Genomic DNA, 21051 nt, shown 5'->3' on the forward strand with positions numbered 1-21051 from the left:
AGTTCTCAGGACAGTGCCTGGCACATTGTAGGTTTCTGTCACCAATAGAGTCTTCAGCTGCAAAGATCAGAAACCAATTTGGGCAGAAAAATAATTTATTGGCAGAAAAGGGTGTAGATCACAGAATGAAAGGAAAAGTTGAAGAACCAGGCCTCGGCAACTTTGGGGTCTAAAGTAGCAGGAACACGTACAGAATCCTTTTGAAGAAAACCTACTCCAAACGTTTTCCATCTAGTATAATTTCCCTCAAGATTAAAATTCCACAAAGAGAGCCCTCTTCTCCAGGGAGAACTGTGGTGTTGCTATTAGAAGAAGGGAGCGCATCAGGCAGAAACAACAGATGTCCCCCCGCAGTGCTGTCTCCTGTTATTGTTGTAGTTGTCATTGGCAACATCTACTGATATCTCCAGGCACCTGGTCTCTCTGCCCTGCTGTAAGCCAAGAGTCTGCTTGGGCTGGTGTCACAACTGTTTTTTGAGGAGTTGTCTCAGAAGTGTATTGCTACAAAGCATGTTAGCAATCATCTATAGGCCCGCCATTTGTCAGATGAGGAAACAGAGGGGTTAAGTGAAGAGGTTAAGTGATTTGCTTGAAGTTGTACAGTATCATGGTGATAATTCTGGAACCCAGGTTTTCTAGTCCTAAGTCACTGCGTTCTTCATTCTCTCCTGCTGTCTCTCTCAAGCCATCAAGCCCTTGGGAACCGCAGGCCCTCCAGGGTTTATTGAATGGCTGGCGATGGACCCCCTTTTCAGACTTTGGAGCCGGGGCAAACCTGGAAGCCCTGCTGGTTAGTCAGACTTGGATGGGGCACTGGGTGGCAGCCAGAACAGAAGGCTTTGCAAGGACTCCTCTTGACCTGGGAAGGAGATACAGGAGATTGGGAGGCATACTGTTTCCTTCTTCTTTTCCCTGATCCAGTGCTAGAAAATCAGCTCACACAGAAGGGAAGATGGAAAAAGAGTCCCTGAAGTGGAGCATCTACCACCACTACATCCAGGCAGCCGGAGGTACGGGCTGTCAGATGCTCCAGGCCAGGTCTATCCTTGAAGCTGGGTCAGACTGGAATGTGCAAGGTCATGTGAGGTAGAGGGACCCAAAGGGTCATGCCATTCATGAGTTTAATTTACATAATCCCAACCATACTCAACTATAGTAACTCTACCACCATAGTCAATGCCGGAAGTTATGTTTTCATGTGTACTTGGCATTTCAAAATCAAATATGGTAAGACACGTAGACATGTAAATTATTGTCGCGAAGGGAAAAGTATTACTAGAGATCCCTAGAAATAGGCATGGTATGCCATGCAGGGGAAACACCAGGGCTGGTCAGGAGGCAGAGGGGTGGTAAGAGAAAGCATGGCCCGGAGCCTTTATTAGGTTTTTTGTGGGAAGGAGAGGGTGAGGCAGGGTAGGTACACTGAGTAAGCTTAGGATTGGATGGTTCAAACAATTCTGGCAGGCTCTGGGCTATAGGGTTGGTCCTAGTTGTCTGGTACCTGGTCCTGGGGTGATTTAGGGCGGGGGGAATATTGGTTTGGTGTGTGAGAGTCTGCTAAAAGAGGTGATTGGTAGTGTGGGCTGTAGATTGGTTGGTTTGTATATCAAAGACGTGCTCACAAGGAGTCATTTGCTCTCTCCAGGAATTAGCTAACCTTGGGAGGAGCAGTCTTCAGGATTAAGACCCCAAATAACACAGCATTAGGAATACGGAAAATAAGAAAGTATTGTTAATATATTTCCTTGAAATAAAGAGTGCTAACCATACTCTTTAACTCAGTGTTTTTCAAACTGCAGGTCCTGGCCCACTAGTGGGTTGTGAAATCAATTGAGTGGATTGTAAGTAGCAATGAGAATAGAAATGAGAATAGAGTAGAAAATATCTGCATGCATTGCAAAAGTGACATTGGTGAAGTTTTCATTTTGGTATGTATTAAAATGCATTTCTGAAGGTGGATGGCAATTAAAAGTTTCAAAGCTACTGCTTTATTAAATGGTGTATGTTACCAATTCACACACATAACTAAACAAATTCATGCCATTCATGGGTTTAACTTACGTAATCCCAACCATACTCAACTATAGTAACTCCACCACCAGAGTCAATGACGGAAGTTATGTTTTCATGTGTACTTGGCATTTCAAAATCAAATATGGTAAGACACCTAGACATGTAAATTATTGTCACAAAGAGAAAAGTATTACTATGGATCCCTAACTAAACTATACAATGTTGTAAACACAAAACCAAGTATATGATACTGTGCTTTTTGAGTAATTTAATTTTTGAGAGTATTTTGACTCCATGCCAACTTTTTATTCTTCATTGACTTTGGAACCTAACCCTGGGTAAGGTGTGTCTTCTCTCTACCTGTCTAGGGGAGGAAGAGGTAGGCTGCACATAGGAGATCACCATCCTCACCCCTTCCACTGTGGGCATCCCTGCAGGACGTAACACAGAGGCTGACCAAAGCAGGGGAGCAGCAAATACTTGTGAAATGCATGAATGAATCAAGAAACCAATTGATCTGTATTCAGGAAGTGCCTATTATGGACTAGGCCCTGTGCTGAGCTCTGGAGGGAAGGGGGTATAAAGTCACCTAAGAAACTACCCTGTAGTCTAGTTGGAGAATTAGGACGCTGCATCCATCAGTAGCAAGAGAGATCTCTGGGACCAGGAATAATCTCAGATGTCATCAAAGACAGGTGGCCCTTGAGTGGAGCTTAAGGAAGGATAGAATTCAGGAAAAAGAATATGGGCATGGGACACAGACTGGAGAGGTGGATAGAGTGCCAGGGCAAGAGGCAGATGCTAAAGGATGGCGTGTACCCTTTGTTTTCTCAGACTTGGCTTCAGCAGTCACCAGCTTTGTGACTTTGGGCAAGTTACTTCCTCTCTTGGAGACTCAGTAAATGGGGATAGGAATTCCGAATTCAAAACTGATGCATATATTTAGTACTCTGCCTGGTGCATGGTACATAATAGTACCTATCACGTGAAAGGAAGCTGTTGTTTTTATTTTGAACGTTGAACCCTCAGGACCTGCATAAGGGGAACTAACTTCTCTAGAACACTGCTTATGTACCAGGCACTGGGCTGGGTGCTTGACACATGTTACCTCATACCATCTTCAGAGCAACCCCTCATATGAGGCTGGCAGGACTACCATCACCATCTTATACGCAGGGGAGTGGAATGTCACTGACATTTGGTCCCTCACCCAGGCTCTCATAGCTTGTAAGTAGTAGAGCCAGGATTTGAACCCAGGGCTTTCTAACCTTGGAGCTCAGCTCTTTGCAGTCCTCTAAGGTGTCTGAGGGAGATCCAAGTGCCTGGGATGGCTGTGCACCTTCTTTTGGCACCTGTGTGTCACCTTTCTCTCCCTCCCCAGGTTACCTGGTCTCTGCCATGGTTTTCCTCCTCCTGGCGAAGATGGTCTCTTTCACAATGTTCAACTTGTGGTGGCTGAGCAATTGGCTGGAGCAGGGCTCAGGGGTGAGTGCCATGGTGGGGGTGGGGTGCATTTCTGTGGGCTTGGGTGGAGTGGGGGGCTTCTTATTCCTTGGGACCCTGTGGGCACGGGTTAGGGAAGCCCATGGCAAGCCCAGTGCCTGCCCTTGCGGTGTTGATGAAAGGAGCTTTAGAGGGAACCTCTGGGAACCAGAACTCTGGGGCTCCCTCCCGGTCTGGCCTCCTGTGTTCACAGAGCGAGTGGTCACCTATGCAGTCTCATAGGGACAAAACCAAGAGGTTTCTGTCCCCAAACAGCTCCCCAAGATTGCTTTACAGTCTGCCTGAGTGACTTTCCTTCGGCAGCTGTTTTGCCTTCTTGCTCTGCGTTATTTAAAATAAGCTTCTGTACTCCCCGTTGGGGGGCTGGGAGGCCACACCCAAGATGGACATGGCCAGACATTAGTTAGAGAAGGGAAAATAGGTTTTATCCGTCACTCCTGACAGCGGGGAAAGAGCTGAGCTCCAGTCTGGTTTGCACAGAGGTGATTTGGGCTCTTTAAAGGGAGAATGAGGGAGGAGGGAAAGCAGGGGCTCAGTTGGGTCAGAGAAGTGAAAAAGTACGAAAGGCTGGTGAGTGTCAATGTGATTAGGCCAGCCGTGTCTGTAGCCAGCAAGCTGTCTATCCTCCCACAGAGACTGGGAGACAGAGGCTCTGTCCTTTCTGATGATTACGTTTCAAAGGCATGGTACTCAGGTCCTTAAGAGAGATGCTTCTGAGTTGCAGGAGATACATAGTCACAACTGTGAGCCCTTCTTAGTAAGTGCTCTGAGGAAGGGAGATCAGGGGCCTGTCATCAGGTGCAGGCTGGAACAAACAGTAAATTTTCCTGGCAGAGGCATTTTAATGAAGGTGGGGGGAGCAGGGATCCTCCGAGGGACATGCCTTAGCCTCTAGAAGCCATGCTAGAATTTGGTCAAGTCTTTTAGTGCAGGAGTTTGCACAGAGTGGTTCCGTGTTGAGGGTTCTGCGGCTCTCAGCCATTACGTGCCACGTTAATTCATTAACCTTCCCACCTCATTCTGAGGTAGGTATCACTGTCCGCATTTTATATTTGCAGAAACAGTGCTTAGAGAGGATAAGGAGGCTGCCCTGAGAAGTGAAGGTGCCTTGAACTCTGTGCTTTGAATCCAGGCCATGTTTTTCAAATGCTCTATTTGGTTAACTTTTGAGTCATGTGTCAGACAGAGTTTGGTCAGGAAAGCAGGAGCCACTTGAAATATTTAGAGCTTCCAAAGATTTAATACACAAATTAGAGGCTACACAGCCATTGGAAGGGCTGGAGGGGAGAGGGGAAGCAGGCTCTAGTGATCTCAGAAGCAGGCAGCACTGAGGGGGCTGATCCTTGGAAGGATGCCTGCAAACCACTGGCCGAACCCCATGTCCCATGCACCTGTCCACAGTTGCCACCAGCGTGTGATGGCTTCTTCTCTTTGAGCCTTTAGATTTCCTGTGAGTGCCTCTCCTTGGCAGAATCTAACCTCAGACCATGCTGGCAAGGAGTCTGGCAAACCGAGTTCCCAAGCTCTCCCCTGAATTGCAGTGGAGAGTGTGGAAGGGGGCAGAGGTGATGCTGGATGATCATCTAGCACAGATTTCTAACACCACCGAGTGAAGTAATTTATCAAGCCATTTTCTACCCTGACAGAGGAAAAGAGGTCACATTAGACAGCAGGCTGCCTTGGGACAAAGATGCATTGAGAGAGGGATGAATAGAAGTCCTAAAGGTTGTGGGGTTGAGTTTAGAGCAATCAGGGTGGAGTGGGAGATGGAGTGGAGGCAAGAGCTAGAGTCAGGGAGACTGCTGTTGTAGTGGTCCAGGGGATAGACAATGAGGGCCTAGTCCAGGGCAAGGCAGTGGGGACGGAGAAGGGAAAAGCAACAGCACTGAGCGGGAAGGTTGTAATGTATAGTTTCACCTTCTACCAGCTACTGAGTCTTATGTAGCCCCAGGAAGAAGGATTTTTCTCCCTGATGAATTTCACCCTGAACTCAGATGGTCTGACCCTTTAAAAAAGAAAACTCACAGTTTTCCTCTATCCACACACAATGTTTCTGATACCCACTGTTCAGGTATTTCCCAACATCAACCAGTTCTCCAACTCTCTGGACACTAGCTGGGTGTACTACAATTCCATTCAATTCTGACACTACTTACCTGGAATTAGCACAGACCTCACAGGTTAAGGGCTCAGTCCCACAAGACTGCTGCCATTTCAGGTGCCAATCACAAGTCTGACTTTCTGTACTTCTGATGAATCAGCTATAAATTGGGGATTCCCATGACTGCCTCTTTGGGTTTCATAATTTGCTAGAATGGCTCACAGAACTTAGGGAAATATTTTTACCAGTTTTTTAAATAAGGGATATAATAAAGGATACAGATGCACAGCCAGATGAAAATGTACATAGGGTGAGATCCAGAAGGGTCCAAAGTGCAGGAGCTTCTGGCACATGGATGTGTTCACCAACCTGGAAGCTCTCCGAGCCCCGTGCTTTAGGGATTTTTATGGTGGCTTCAACATGTAGGCATGATCCATTATTAACTCAATTTCCAGGCTCTCCCCACTTCCCAGAGGATGGGGGCAGAACTGAAAGTTCCAAGCTTGGACTCATGGCTTGGTCTTTCTGGTGACCAGCCCCAATCCTGAAGCTATTTAGGGGCTCCCAGCCACTAGTCATCTGATTAGCTACAAAAGACTCTCTTATTGCTCCAGAGACCCCAAAGGTCTTAGAAGCACTTGTGTCAGGAACCAGAGTCAAAGGCCAAATATTACCACAAATGATGCTCTTAGCACCCCCATCACTTAGGAAATTGCAAGTGTTTTAGGAGCTCTGTGCCAGGAATTGGGGACAAAGACTAAGCATATTTCTTATCATACCACACCCCCTGTCCTTTCTTGAAGACCAGTAGCAGTCAAGAGAGAAATAGGACCACTGCAGACCCAGGTGACATATTGGACAATCCTCAGCTGCCCTTTTACCAACTGGTGTATGGCCTCAGCGCCCTGTTCACAGTCTGCATGGGCATCTGCACCTCGGCGGCTTTCACCAAGGGCATGAGGAAGGCACCCACAGCATTGCACAACAAGCTCTTCAACAAGGTATGGGCCTGGACACCGGGCGTGGCCAAAGGCTGAGCCCTGACCTTGCTCAACTTTTTTTTTTTTTTAATTACTAGACTTTATTTTTTTTTTTGAGCAGTTTTTGGTCTACAGAAAAATTGAGCAGAAAGTACAGAGTTCTCTCCCTCACCACATCCTCAGTTTCTCCTATTATTAATATCTTGCTTTAATGGGGGACATCTGTTACAATTGATGAGTCAATATTGATACATTATTATTATCAACTAAAGTCCATAGTTTACATTAAGGTTCACTCTTTGTGTTGTACATCCTATGGGTTTTGACAAATGTATACTGGCATGCGTCTACCATTAAGTATCACACAGAATAGTTTCACTGCCCTAAAAATCCCCTTTTCTCCACCTAGTCATCCCTCCCCCTCCCTTCCCCCAGATGCCTGACAACCACTGATCTTTTTTGCTGTCTCCATGGTTTGGAGAATGTAATGTCATATAGTTGTAAGTGTACACTGGGTCACTAGCTGGGTGGGAGCAGGCCAGAGAATGAGATAGGTGCATTGAAACTCTCCTACCAGTGGAGGCATGATTGTAAAAGTTTAGTGTCCCTTGCTGGGGGGTCAAACCTCAGCTACCAATGCTGGCCTTCATTGGCTGAGCACTGTCACATAAAGGGTTGCTTATAATTTCCTTAAGTTCCCTTTGAAGTGGGTATTTTAGCCTCATCTTACATATGAGAAAACTGAAACCCCACAAGTGTTATGGTTAGAATGTGTGTTATGGTTAGAATACCAAATTGTCTATGGTATTTCACTACCTCTTGGAAATATCCTTTCTCTCTCTCACTTATCAAATATCACGATGTGCCAGGCTCTGGGGTGGGCATTGGGTTTACAATGGTAAATGAACAACGCAGGTATGGTTTGGGTCATCATGGCCTTATAGTCTAAGGAGGGAGAGGGACAAGAAAATAGGCTGTTGTAATATGGTGTGCAGAGTTACCCACGGGGTGGGGCACACAGGGCCATAAGAACATGATGCACCTAACCCCAGCTTGGGGGTGGTGGAAGGAAGGTAAGAGTCCAAGAAGGCTTCTTGGAGGAAGCGACCTCTATGCTAAGACCTGAGGATGAATGGGATTTCGCCAGTTCAAGATTAAGAGGTAAGCAGAAGCAGAGCATTTCCAGGGAGCTGCATGGAGTTCAGGAAGGCTGGAGCTCAGAGCTGTAGAGAGGGGGCTTCTCAGAGGGATCTCGGGAGGCAAGGAGGCCACCCATCATTCCTTGTAGATTGAATGCAAATTGTGTTTTAATTTTAGGAGGGTGAGGCCAGGGCATTTCCCCACATCTCAGATAAAGCAACTGGCTTGGTGGAGCCAGAAGGCAGGAGAGGGGAAATTCTACCCAAAGCCTGGCACTCTTCACCACCTGGCCTGTGGTGGTGGCACCGGCTAGCTGGTCTCTAAGTTTCTGACTCTGCATTCCCAGATTCTAGAAATATCTAGTGCCCAGGCCTCAAAGAGATATTCTGTATTTTAATTTTAAGAAATGTTCAAGTTTTTTTCATTAGAAAATACATTTCATATTGAAAACATTTTCCTTTTTCTCATCCTTTTATGGCTTTATTGATTTTAAATTTGCCTTTGTAGTTTTAAGTAATCACAAGTAAAGGACAAATCTCTGAAAAAATTGGCTCAACTGCAAAATCAACAAACTGCAAAAACAAAAACAGGACCAGATTATTTTGATACTTAAGGAGGCAACCAGAACCCCTGTCCCTGTGTCCCCACCATTTTCTTCTAATCCCTCGTGAGAGTGGGCTCTCACAAAGACTCCTTTCACGCCACAGCTGAGCTGAGTCCTGCTTCCGAGCCCTTCTCCCTGCACCCCGCTCCCCATGAGTGCTCAGTGTCCTAGAGAGGGTGATTGTTTTACTCTTTGATTTGTCACAGTGATTGTGACAATTCTTTTTGCTTTAGTTAGCTCATGTATTTAACAAAAGATTCTGGAGATAAAATTAAAGACAATTCAGAGGCAGAAAAAGAAAACAAGGAAGCTCACTTTCGGCCCCTCTGTAGTTTGCTGCTCCCCACCTTAGACGGCAAATGAACTATACTTGGTCAGCAGGATCCAGGTGTTTGCCATGAGGGCTGCTGTAAGTAAGGGACACTTCATGACTCAAATAATTATAATTGATTAATAGTCAAAATGTATTTTCTTCCTCTCTCCCTTCTCTTTTCATTGCTTCCTTTAGTTTTGGCTTTATTAGATACTATTAACTTCTATTCATTTCTTTGTTTTGTGTTATGGCTTGAGAAATACATGGGGAGATGAAAGTGGTCAGTGGTCAGCAGGTCCGTGCCTTGACGCTTTAAGAAATGCCTCCAGTGAAGAGCGTGGCTGTGCTGGGGGTGAGGGAAGCCTTGGGAGGCCTGGTTCTGTCATGCTTTTGTCGTTAACTACTTGGGTGACCTTGAGCAAGTCACTAAGCTGCTCCGCCTTCTCTGGGCTTCAGTTTCCTCATCTGTAAAATGAGGAGGATGAAGTAGATGGTTTTGTTAGAACTTTTCTAATACGAAATGCTCTTTGATCTCCAAAGGACCTCACATCCACTGCTTTTAGAGGTCAAGTTGTGATGCCACCTTCAAGAAGGGGCAGTCATGGTTAAAATCGACCCAAGATTCCATCTTATGCAATTGCAGTGGAATGGCTGCTACTAATTTTTGGTGATACTGAGTGAAATGGTCCTGTCTTTTTTACTGAGAAAAAAGTAAGAGTAAGAGTTGAAAAGAAATGTAAGAGTTAGTATTAATACCAATACCAGGAGGCAGGTATTGTTCTGAGGACTTTTAATGTATTATCGTTTCCTTCCTTTTTATTTATTTTTTTGTTTTTATTTTTTTTAACATCTTTATTGGAGTATAATTGTTTTACAGTGGTGTGTTAGTTTCTGCTTTATAACAAAGTGAATCAGCTATACATATATATATATCCCCATATCTCTTCCCTCTTGCGTCTCCCTCCCTCCCACCCTTTCCTTCTTTTTTAAAATAATAGTTTTATCAGGATATAATTCACATACCATGAAATTTACCCTTTTAACTTGTATATTTTTAATATACAATAATATAATGTATAATATACAATAATATACCCTTTTATTTTTTTTTAATTTATTTATTTTATTTTTGGCTGAGCTGGGTCTTCATTGCTGCGCATGGGCTTTCTCTAGTCGTGGTGAGCGGGGGCTACTCTTTGTTGCGGTGCGCAGGCTTCTCGTTGCAGTGTCTTCTCTTGTTGCAGAGCACGGGCTCTAGGCACATGGGCTTCAGTAGTTGTGGCACGCAGGCTCAGTATTTGTGGCTCATGGGCTCTAGAGTGCAGGCTCAGTAGTTGTGGTGCACAGGCTTAGTTGCCCCGTGGCATGTGGGATCTTCCCGGACCAGGGCTCGAACCCATGTCCCCTGCATTGGCGGGCCGATTCTTAACCACTGCACCACCAGGGAAGCCCGATAATATACGCTTTAAAATTGTATATTTTAGTATATTTGCAGAGTTGTGCAATCCTCATCACAACTCTGAAGCATTGTTGTCATCCCCATTTTACAAATGAGGACACTGAGACTCAGAGGGGTTAAGTAACTTGCCAACAGTCCCACAGTAGTAGGTGGAAGAGTGGGGCAGCCCTGGAGGCCAGGCAAATTGACTCTGGAACCCCTGCTTTTAACCACTGCTCTATGTTGCCTTCCCTGAATACCCTTTAGGCTGCATCCTGCACCTCTTCAGAGCCTGAGGGTACCTGGCGTCTTCATCAAGCCCCAAGCAAGGCCTGCAGCCAGCCTCATGACCTGGGCTGCTTTTGTCTTTGCAGGTGTCCCGCTGCCCCATGTGTTTCTTTGACACCACCCCAACAGGCCGACTCCTGAACTGCTTTGCAGGGGACTTGCATGAGCTGGACCAATTCTTGCCCACTGTGGCTGAACAGTCCCTGCTCCTGATTTTGGTGGTGACCACCATCCTGATGATTGTCAGTGTGGTGTCCCCCTCTGTCTTGCTGATGGGAGTCGTAATACTCATTGTTTGCCTCGTTTATTTTAGGTGAGTGGGTTCTTTTCGCTTGTGAATGAGGTTTGTGACTTGGGGTATGAGTCTAGGACCAACCTAGAATTGGAGGGTCCCAGAGGCAGATGGCCCGGGTCACTCACTCCTATTCTCGATGCAGAATGTTCAAGAGGGCCATCAATGCATTCAAGAGCCTGGAGAACTACAGTTCCCCTTTATTTTCCCACATCCTCACCACTCTGCACGGCCTGAGCTCCATCCATGTCTATGGAGAAACTGAAGATTCCATCAGCAAGTGAGTCCCTCTGCTGTCTGAGGGTGATGGGGACTGTGGGGGTGGTGGGGCGCAGGAAGCCAGGAAACAGAGCATCCAGAAATAGGATCATCTTCAGAAGAATCAGAGAGAACTCTGTTTTATCCCATTTGTTTCTCTGAGCCTCCGGAACCTCATCTGGAAGATGGTGCTTATAAGGACAAAAAATGTAAGTGATATGAAAAATCCTTGTCAACCTTAAAGATCTGTGGCTATTATATACATATATCAATATAATTAATGGTAAGATGTGTTACTGTGTTAGCACTTACTGCATTGGTTTTCTTTTTTCTTTCGCTCCCAAACAGGTATCTAAATATAATAAAATAATAAAGAACAAGGGGTCTCTAAATAACACAATTTTCTTCACTAGTCACACCCACAGATTTGCCTTCTAAATGCTTGTTGCAACAAACAAACAAATCCTACGATTGTTGCTGAAGTTTAATTGTGTAACATAAACTTATCTACTTGTAAAGATCAGTCAAATATGGTCTGCACTGAACTACAAGAAGCTTACTGTCTAATGGGAGACAGGAGGCACAGACGTATGTTTTTGTAATAATACAGTGTTGAATATGATAAGACAGCATAGGAGAGGAGCAGGTAAAATGCCCTGGGGGTTCAGAGGAGAAAACGACGACCCACATCTGGGGATCAGGGAAGGCTTTGGGGAGGAGGCAGCATCTGAGGTGGCCTTGAAGCCTGGGAAAATTGGGGCACGTGAGATGGTGTGTGCTCTGTTGGCTGAAATATTGGATGAGCCATGGTGCCAGCTCTCCCAGTGGCACTGGAGAGACCCAAGGACTGCGCAGACACTAGGACTAAGGGGATCCTGGAGTGACACATTCGTTCAGTCAACACTGAGAACCTACCAGGATACAGCAGTAAACAAGGTGGATACTACAAGGAAGGGATCACTCCCCGTCACTCACTCACAAATCTGGGCGTGTATTCACTCTCATTGGCCCAGTTACGGTAACTTGCCCATCCTGGACCAATCATCAAGGCCAGGGGAAGAGAACTGCTGATAGGCCTAAATCAGTCAGAGACCACTCCTAGATCTGGGGTCAGGTGAACTCCATGGCTGAGAAAGGGGTAGGAAGGAATCCCCCCAATTTTCTTTGTTGGCTCTTTGATGAGAGTGGGGAGCTGGATGCTGGAGGAAGCAACCAGTGTCCACCTCAGGAAACCCTGGGTTAGACAAACACATGTGGCTTTCAGGTTGTCCTTTCTGTCTCAGGTTTAAAGGGCTGACAGATGCACAGAATAACTACCTGCTGAGGTTTCTGTCTTCCACGCGACGGGTGGCACTGAAGCTGGAGCTCATGACCAACATGGTGACCTTGATGGTGGCCTTGTTCACGTTTTTTGGAGTTTCCTCTGCCCCCTATTCCTACAAAGCCATGGCTATCAGCCTTGTCCTGCAGGTGAGGGAGGGACTCTCAGATGGCAGGTGGTGGCCTGTGGTCTGTGGGCAGACTCAGGGGTCCATGGGACTTTGATTACACCTTGGGTTTTGGCCGTTTGTGATCTTACGAATGATGTGCTTGGCTTTCTGAATCCGCAGCTTTGTTCTGGTTCCTTGTTACCTTTGAACTGGGAAGTCTGTATTTAAAGGTGTTTGACGGAATCATAGAATATTGGGATTGAAGGGGAGCCCACAGACAACAGAGTCCAACCCTCCTATTGTGTAGCTGGGGAAATTGAGGCTCAGAGAGGGGAAGGAGTTGTCTGAATGGACAGAGCGTTAGAAGCAGAACCAGGGCAAGACCTCTGACCTCTTGGTTTCCTGTCTGGTGTCTTTTCACTTTACTATTAATACCCTGATTCAGTTGTCAAACTTTTCTGAGGTATCTGGGCGAGGGAGCTGTTGAAAATGTAGGTTTCCCAGTCCTCCCCTGGAGCAGGCCTCTCAGACTTCAAAGTGTATAGGCTTGAAACCGCGCGCTCGGCCCAGCCTGCCGGGCTGATTCAGCCAGGCCTGTGGGACTGACAGGAGGGCCACGCTCCAGAGCATAGCTGGAGGGATTCGGAGTCAAGTCCTTGTCAGGCGGGGTCTTGGAATCTAATTTTAAAAATGGGTTCTCAGGGGGCCCTGGTGTAGCAGTTGGCAGGCCTCATGGTCTGAGTTCCTCCATGCCGGGCAGTGGGGCTAAGGTTCATGTCCACAGAGTCCTGGGGAAGGGCTCTCCACGAAGGGCCTGAGGCCAGATGCTGGCTCAGGGAACTCTGGCCGTCCCTTCCCCCAGGGGTACTCGTTAACTATCCTCTCTGGATGCTTTCTCTCTAACTGGGCTTAGGTCTCATGTGCCCGACGCTGAGGCATCCTTTTGGGTGCAGAGGGGCTCCCTCGTGCTCCTTGTTGAGCCCTGTGGCAGACACATGTTTGCACACACATACGGTGCTGTGCCCACATGCCCATGCCCGTGTGCAGACCCTTCCGAGGGCGCATGGGCCACACAGGAGGCTGTGCAGTGTTCATGCCCACAGACAGCCGCCCTGTGCCATAACCAGGGTATTGGGGAGCTTGCACTGAGCCCGCGCCCTGCTGGGTACTTGCTGTGCTTTCTTCCATTGAACTCTCACCACCTTCCATGAGATGCAGCCAAGTGGTTAAGAATGTGTGGTTTAGAACGTGCAAGTTCACACCAGGCTCTGTCCATTAACAGCTGTGTGACTTTGGGGAAGTCTGTTACCCTCCTTATGCCTGGGATTCCTCTTCTGTAAAAGGGAGATAAAAGTTCTGAAATCATGGACTTGTGAAGAATGTATGTAAACTTGAGGGTTCATGCACGTTAAACACCTTGGCCCAGAATAAATGCTAGATAAATGTTTGCTGTTATTGTTCCCAGCTTACAGATAGGAAACTAAAGTTTCTGGAGTTAATTTGCCCATATTCCCACAGCTGCTGAGAGACAGGTTTGTCCATGGTGGGGCACACTCTTCTCTCTCTCTCTCTTTCTCCCTCTCTCTGACACACACATACATAAGCATGCATTCGGCCATGCACAAGCATATGCACACGTGCCCCAGTGCAGAGTTGGCCCTGAGCCTTCCAGAACTCTGGGAGAGGCCCCACACTGGAGTCCTGGGGGACGCGGAGTCACTAAGGCCAGAGATGCCCCTGCCTGCTGCACCCTGTGCCCAGGTTGTCCAGTTCTGGTGCAGGAAGTGGGTGGAGGCTTAGCTCTCCCAGGAGAACCATGCACACAGGTGTCCACTCAAGGTCGACCAGTTGTCCCACCACAGGCCACCATGGAGGAGCTCTCCCTGGGGGTGTGATGACTTCAGAATGACCCCGGGTTCATCCTTTCTTCTCAACATCTGCTGCCCTGTTTGAGTGTCTCATCTTTATCCTGGGTAACAACCTCTTAGCCTCCCTGCCTCGCCCACCCCCGAGCCCCTTCCCATCCACCTTCTACACTCTCTCCAGAGTGATCTTTAATTCTAGTTTTCCTCATGTTACTGCCTTGGTTAGAACCTCTCGAGACTCCCTGTCTCCTTATGCACCAAACCTAAACCTTGGACCTACGTTCCAGGCCCTCAAATCTGGCCTCAGACCCCACATGCACTCTCTCCTCTGGTCAAACTGGTACTTTGACGTCTGCATGCACTCTTGAGGAAATTCAGGCTTTGGGAGGCAGGTATCACACACCATGTTGCTTTGTAGCCCTAAGAGTTTTCTTAGTAAATATTAGAGATGTTTCTGCTTGCAAGCCAAAGTAAGCCACAGAACCAGTTCAAAATGGCCTTGACAATCTGGCAACTTATTATCCTGAGTGACTGGAAGGCTGGGGTAGGGCTGTTCTCTGTTGGCTAATTTACTGGCCTAGCATGAACCCATGATCATTTGATCTTTCTGCTCTGGCATCCACGCCTGATATTTGTCCTCAGGATTGTCTACTCAAGTTCACAAAATGGTTGCTGAAGCCCCAAGCAGCACATCCTCACCCAGAAACTGCCAAAGACTGGAGAATAGATAACTTTCTCCATGTGTCCCCTTGTAAGAACAAGGAGTAGCTTCCTGGAATACTCGCATCTGAGTCTTCCTTGTGCTTTGTTGGCCAGAGCTGTGTCATGGCTCACTCCTAAACCTCATTGGCAAGAGGAGAGGGATTAACATGAGTGGTTTGGAGTAACCAAGGCTTCCTGGAATTCCAAGCTGTAGACACCTGAACATAACAGAGGGTGTGTTAGCAAGGAAGGAAGAGGGGACCAGCTGTGGATAGGCAATCAACTGTGTCTGATATCCCTTCTCAGCTCAGTGTCATTTCAGGATGGTGACCCCTTCTCTGACTTATATAGGCTTTCCCTCTCTGGCCTTCCTGGCCCGTACGTACCCTTTGCTTTAACCGCAGTCAAATGGCCTGCGGGGTCCTGAATGTATGCTGCCACTTTACTACTGTCAAGACTTTGTTCCTCTATTAGGAACACCTCTCTCCACCGGTGTTTAGCTGGCTAAATCCCACCTCTCCTTAAAAATGTAGCTCCAGTGTCAACTCCTCCAGGAAGCCTTCCCTGTGGCCCTTGTCTGGTGACTGTCCCCTGGCCACAACAGTGCTGTGGGCTGACTCTGTCGTACTGCCTTCTCTGCTGATCTATCTCCCCATCCGACTGGGCACTCCTCGAGGGCAGGGACTGTGTCTGTTGCACTTTAAGCATGGAGCCTGGCCCAGCACCTCCATGAGAGTTTGTTGACTGACTGTATAATGGAGTTGTTGCCCAGCACCTTCTGCATGGCCTGGGGGGTGCAGAGCATAAAGACTGGGCCCCATCCCAGCTCTGCCTTCGGCTTCCAGGTGATTCTTTGTGTACCATTTCTTCTATTTGGACCTCCATTTCCTCATCTATGGTGCCTCCAATTCCCAAGAATCCCTGAGACACCTCTTAACCTGGGTTTCCCTGAAGGCAGAGCCTGAGACAAGGACTCAGATTCAGGTAGATTATTTGTGAGATGCTCCCTGGAAAGGGGACCAAGGGAACAGGAGCGCAAGACAGGGAAGGAGGAACTGCACCATGAGAGTGTGTCATTGAGGTCACTGCTCTAGGTCATCAGCACTCAACTCCCAGGACTGTCCCCCGAAGGCTGAGAGACAGGAGCCTTCATCTACTGGCTCTTTTCCCCATTAGTTGAGAGTTGCTCCCAAGGGCCGTAACTCCCGTGTTTCTGGGCTGCGCATAGGCTGAGTGGGCTCCTGTGGTGTGGATGAAGGCTTTGAATGGAAAGCAGAGGGTTCCTGAGGTGGAACGGGGTTGGTAGGGTTGCTCGCTTACAATTGCCAACCACAGCTTCAGTGAAACTTAGGAGTAGCCTCAGGGGGGCACCAGAGGTATCTGCTCCATCCCTATAAGGGAAGTTGTCTTGGTTTGAAGAGTTGCTCAGGAGGAATGGCAACTCCCAGTCTTCAGGAGTGGAGAGAGCCTGAGCTCACTCCCACAGCCTGCTAGCCTGATGCTTCTCCTTCGTTCCAGCTGGCGTCCAACTTCCAGGCCTGTGTCCGGATTAGTTCAGAGACAGAGGCGTACTTTACAGCTGTGGAGAGGATGCTGCAGTACATGAAGGTGGGACACAGGTCTTGGCTTTGTGAAGGGAGATCTAGAAGGCTCACATCCAGCCTGGGGCTCAGCTTCTGTGGCCTCTGCAAACCCCAACACCTCAGGGGCCCTGAGATTTTCCCAGGAGGCAGCTGGGCTCCTGGTCCTTCCTCCCCATCTCCCCTGGAACTGTGCATATCATCTCTCAGAAGCTCTTCCACACCCATTGGCTCATTTTGACCACATCCCTCATGGCATTCTTGGATGTAGAGGGAATGATCTGCCCTTTTTAGAAGTGAGAGGTTTGCCCAAATATAATAATAATAATGATGACAATAATAATTGTTATTAATATTGCTTCTATTTATGTCCTAGTATTTAAGAGCCCAGATTTTGGAGCCAGATCACCTGGGTTCAGGTCTAAGCTTTGCCGCGTGAGTCAGCTGTGTACCCTTGTGAATTATTCAGCCTTTCTGCTCCGCATCTCTGAAATAGGACAGATCACAGTATCTACTTCATTGGGTTATTACAAAGATTAAATAACATCACATGTAAATCACTTAGCATAGTGCCTGGCCCATAGTAAAGGCTCACTATAATGATATGTAGATTATTTCATGGAGTCACAAAACAACTTAATGGGGTTGACTGAATTATTACCCCCAATATCCAGAGGAGGAGACTTTCCTTCCAATACGCCCACCGTGCTCGATGCAGAGCTGAGGGCTTGGAGCCAGGCAGCCCTGGGTTTGAGTCCCCGGTGGTCCACTCACCAGCTGTGTGGTGTTAGCATGTTATCTGAGCTGTTTGAGCCTCTATTTCCTCATCTGTGAAATCACCCAAAATTGCCTACCCCCTAGGATAGTGATCGAGAGAGATTAAGTCTGCATGAGGGCTCTGAGCTATAAAACATGCCTCACAGGGGTGAGTTAGCTCTGCTGTCCTTATTATCATTATTCTGGATTCTGTTTCTTTAGAGCCTCATACAATAAATTAGAGAGAGTTTTCTATGTTAATAAGGGGACTAGCTATATGGTTTCTCACTCTTTAGGGATAAAATCATGTGCATTTCAGGTGATTGGGGTGGGATGTTCCTCTTGGGGTGTCCTCTGATCACATGGTGGTGGCTTGACCCTGGTTCAGGGCAGGCTGGGGTGCGTCACACACCCAACAGCTAGAGACCAGTGGGTCAGCAGGGGATGGGCAGAGATGGAGGATAATTACTGATTTCTTTTTCTTTCTTTAAAAATGAGATGTGTGTCTCTGAAGCTCCTTTACACATAGAAGGCACGAACTGTCCCCACGGGTGGCTGCAGCATGGGGAAATCACATTCCAGGATTATCAGATGAAATACAGAGACAACACACCTCTTGTCCTCTACGGCCTCAACCTGACGATTCATGGCCAGGAAGTGGTGGGCATCATGGGAAGGACGGGCTCTGGTGAGCTGAGTGTCCGGGGTACCCCCGTCTTCATTGTTGGCCTTTGGGTGTCGGACCTGTTTTCGGGCTTGTGCTTACTCAGCGACCCCAAAGATATTTATTGGGCCCTCACTTTGTGCTGGGAGAACAAAATCCAAGGTCTCTGCTGTCATGGGATTCCAGTGGAGGGGACAGACGTTAACAGTCATCAAATAAGGAAATGAGGGAGGTGGCTGACTTGGTGGTGAAGGCCATGGGGATGGAGAGGGGTGTGTTACAGAGTAACGGGGTTCGTGGGCCCTTGAGCTACAGCGGTCTGGGCTCTGAGGCCAAGGTCTGTGGGGAGACAGAAAGGGTGAACAGGGTGCAGGAACGAGCGCTTCCAGCAGGGGGCGTGCAGGGCTCCGGCTCCTCCATTCCTCCTCCCCTCCCCCTCTAGACCTCTCTAGTCAGCCTCCTCCTTCTCCACCTGTTTCTCCCCACTTCCTTTCTCCTGGTTGACTTCTTTCCTCTCTTCCTCTCCTATCACTTTTGGGAGATCTGACCCTAGGGTCATCCCCTCCCACTTCTTGCATTCTTCAAAGACAGCGCTCAGACCCCAGCCTTGTGCTCCCTCTCCAGGTAGCCCCCCAGGATGACTGGAGCCTTGTGGGTCTCTGCCTCCTCAGGCCCCTGCAGGCCTTGCACTACTGCAAGGTGAAGAGTTCCCAGCGATATTCTTTCGTGTGTTCTTCCCTTTCTATTTCTCGCCCATAGTTGGGCTGAGAGGACTGGGTCTGACATAGAGAAGCTCTCAGTAGAGATGGTCCAATTGACTGTATTCATCCAGTAGGTATTTACTGAGCACCTACTATATGCCAGGCGTGGAAACACAAAGGTGAACAAGACACATGGCTGCCCCTCACACTGACCTTATCTTTTTTTTTTTTTTTAAATTATTTATTTATTTATTTATTTATGGCTGTGTTGGGTCTTTGCTTCTGTGCGACGGTTTTCTCTAGTTACGGCAAGCGGGGGCCACTCTTCATCGCGGTGCGCGGGCCTCTCACTATCGCGGCCTCTCCTGTTGCGGAGCACAGGCTCCAGACGCGCAGGCTCAGTAATTGTGGCTCACGGGCCTAGTTGCTCCGCGGCATGTGGGATCTTCCCAGACCAGGGCTCGAACCCGTGTCCCCTGCATTGGCAGGCGGATTCTCAACCACTGCGCCACCAGGGAAGCCCTGACCTTATCTTTGAGAGCGGAGGTTGAAAACTCAAATGCTTTTAGGTCCCAGCAAGTAACATAGATGCATGAAATGGGCCTGGGGTGTGATGAAAGGAGGGGGGGTTGGGCAGCGCACTGAACTTGAAGGCTGTTCTCTCTCAAGGAAGCAGCTACACTTGGCTCCAGCTACCTATTGCCCAGGGAGATATGGGAGCAGTGTTGCCGGTTCTACTCACTTTCAAGAGAAGCATGCAGTTTGAATTTTTGTATATTGGGTCTTTGGATTTTTTTTAAATGCTGGCAAAGAATTTGAAAAACAACAATAATGTTGTGTGTGTGAAACAAAACATATGTGTGGGCTGGATTTATCCAGGGGCTCCATTTGTGCCTTCTGGTTGAGGCAGTAACAAGCTGCTCGTGGTTTCGGGCACCCCTTGGAGCGGAGGCTCCGGGCCTCTTCTGTCCTCTCAGCGCTCATGACGACAAGGAACAGGCCACAGAGTGGGTGGGTCAGGGCTGGATGCCAGGTCAGACCTGTGCTACCCCTCCTGCAGACTCAGGAGACAGAGCCCCACTTGTTCTTGCCCCACAGGGAAGTCCTCCCTGGGAGTGGCTCTCTTCCGCCTGGTGGAACCAGCCGCAGGCCGCATCCTCATCGACGGCATGGACATCTGCAGCCTCGGCCTGGAGCACCTGCGGTCCAAGTTCTCGGTTATCCCTCAAGATCCCGTCCTGCTGTCAGGGACCATCAGGTGAGTGCTGGGCCGAGGCCAGCCTGTGCGGAGGACAGGCTCCCAGCAGGAGTTGCAGGACGGATCTCCGGGGCTGGGCTGCCTCTGGTCAGCTGTGGCCAGAGCCTCAATTTCTGGGCCTCCGTTCTCTCCTTGGCACACAGGGCCTCTCCTGCCCACCTGGCCCCCCTCTCCGAGATGTTCCAGAGGATTGATTGAATGAGGCCTGGATATACACAAGAGCACTTTGTAAACCATGATGTCCTAAACAAAAGCCAGGCATTTTTTATTTTTAAAAAATCTAATGGGATTGGTCAGATTTCAGGTCACTATTAGCATTTGCCCTGTGGCTCACCACATCCTTCCACGTCTGGATGTGGTTTATTCTCTTCTCTCGCCCACTGGGTAAGGCCGACCGGGGCATTCAGGCTGGATGTTAGGATGTACTTTGCAATCCAGGCAGTTCCGTCAGTGAAGCATGCAGAACTGGGTCTCTTAGCCTCCCCTCCCTACTTTCTATTTCCTTGGAAGTCAACTCGGGGACTAAGCTTCATCCAGATTAGTGCTGCTGCTTGGTGCTCGTTAGCTTGCTCCAACCCAAGGCATGGAGACTGAGGAAGAATGAGACATTAAAAATGAAGCTGGACCCTGCACGTTCCAGGGATATTTAAGTGGCATTCTTAGAAGCAAGAGGAAAACTTACCCCAGAGCTCTGATCATCCATTTATTTATTTTCTCATTGTTCATTCATTCCTTCATCCTTTCATCCACTTAATTTGCCTTTTCTGAGCCTCTGCCAGGTCCAGACATTGTGCTAGGGACTGGGGACACTTTGATGAATGATTACTGCCCATGCTCCCCCCAGAAGTTCACAGTATAGTTGGGGGTGGGGACATTGTAGAGAGGTAAGACCCGTCAAATTATAATACAAGGAGGTAATTGCTAGATCAGAGATATGAACTAAGTGCTAAGGGAGCCCACAAGTAGGACAAATAACTCTGCCTGGGGGAATCCAGAAAGTCTTCTTAGAGGAGGGGGGTGGGCATTTGAGTAGGGTCTTGAAGGATAAGTAGGAGCTTGCCTGGCAGAAAAAGGGGAGATAGTCTTTCCAGGGAGAGTGCATAATATGTGCACAGACAGAAAATTTTGTAATGATTGTGTTGTTTTAGAGGAGTGACATAACATT

At 48.1% G+C, this 21051-nt stretch overlaps 1 protein-coding gene across 1 annotated transcript in view; it reads left to right on the forward strand.

Annotated features, from left to right (window-relative positions):
* Positions 1 to 21051, forward strand: part of ABCC11 (ATP binding cassette subfamily C member 11) — a 68283-nt gene that overhangs the window by 42515 nt on the left and 4717 nt on the right. The window contains 10 exon segments of the mRNA XM_061172437.1: positions 922 to 945; positions 948 to 1010; positions 3395 to 3498; positions 6421 to 6618; positions 10467 to 10693; positions 10818 to 10952; positions 12214 to 12400; positions 16446 to 16535; positions 17762 to 17951; positions 19727 to 19886. Of these exon segments, the coding sequence (XP_061028420.1) occupies positions 922 to 945; positions 948 to 1010; positions 3395 to 3498; positions 6421 to 6618; positions 10467 to 10693; positions 10818 to 10952; positions 12214 to 12400; positions 16446 to 16535; positions 17762 to 17951; positions 19727 to 19886 (1378 nt within the window).

Source organism: Eubalaena glacialis, chromosome 18, assembly GCF_028564815.1.
Source record: "Eubalaena glacialis isolate mEubGla1 chromosome 18, mEubGla1.1.hap2.+ XY, whole genome shotgun sequence".
Lineage (NCBI taxonomy): Eukaryota > Metazoa > Chordata > Mammalia > Artiodactyla > Balaenidae > Eubalaena > Eubalaena glacialis.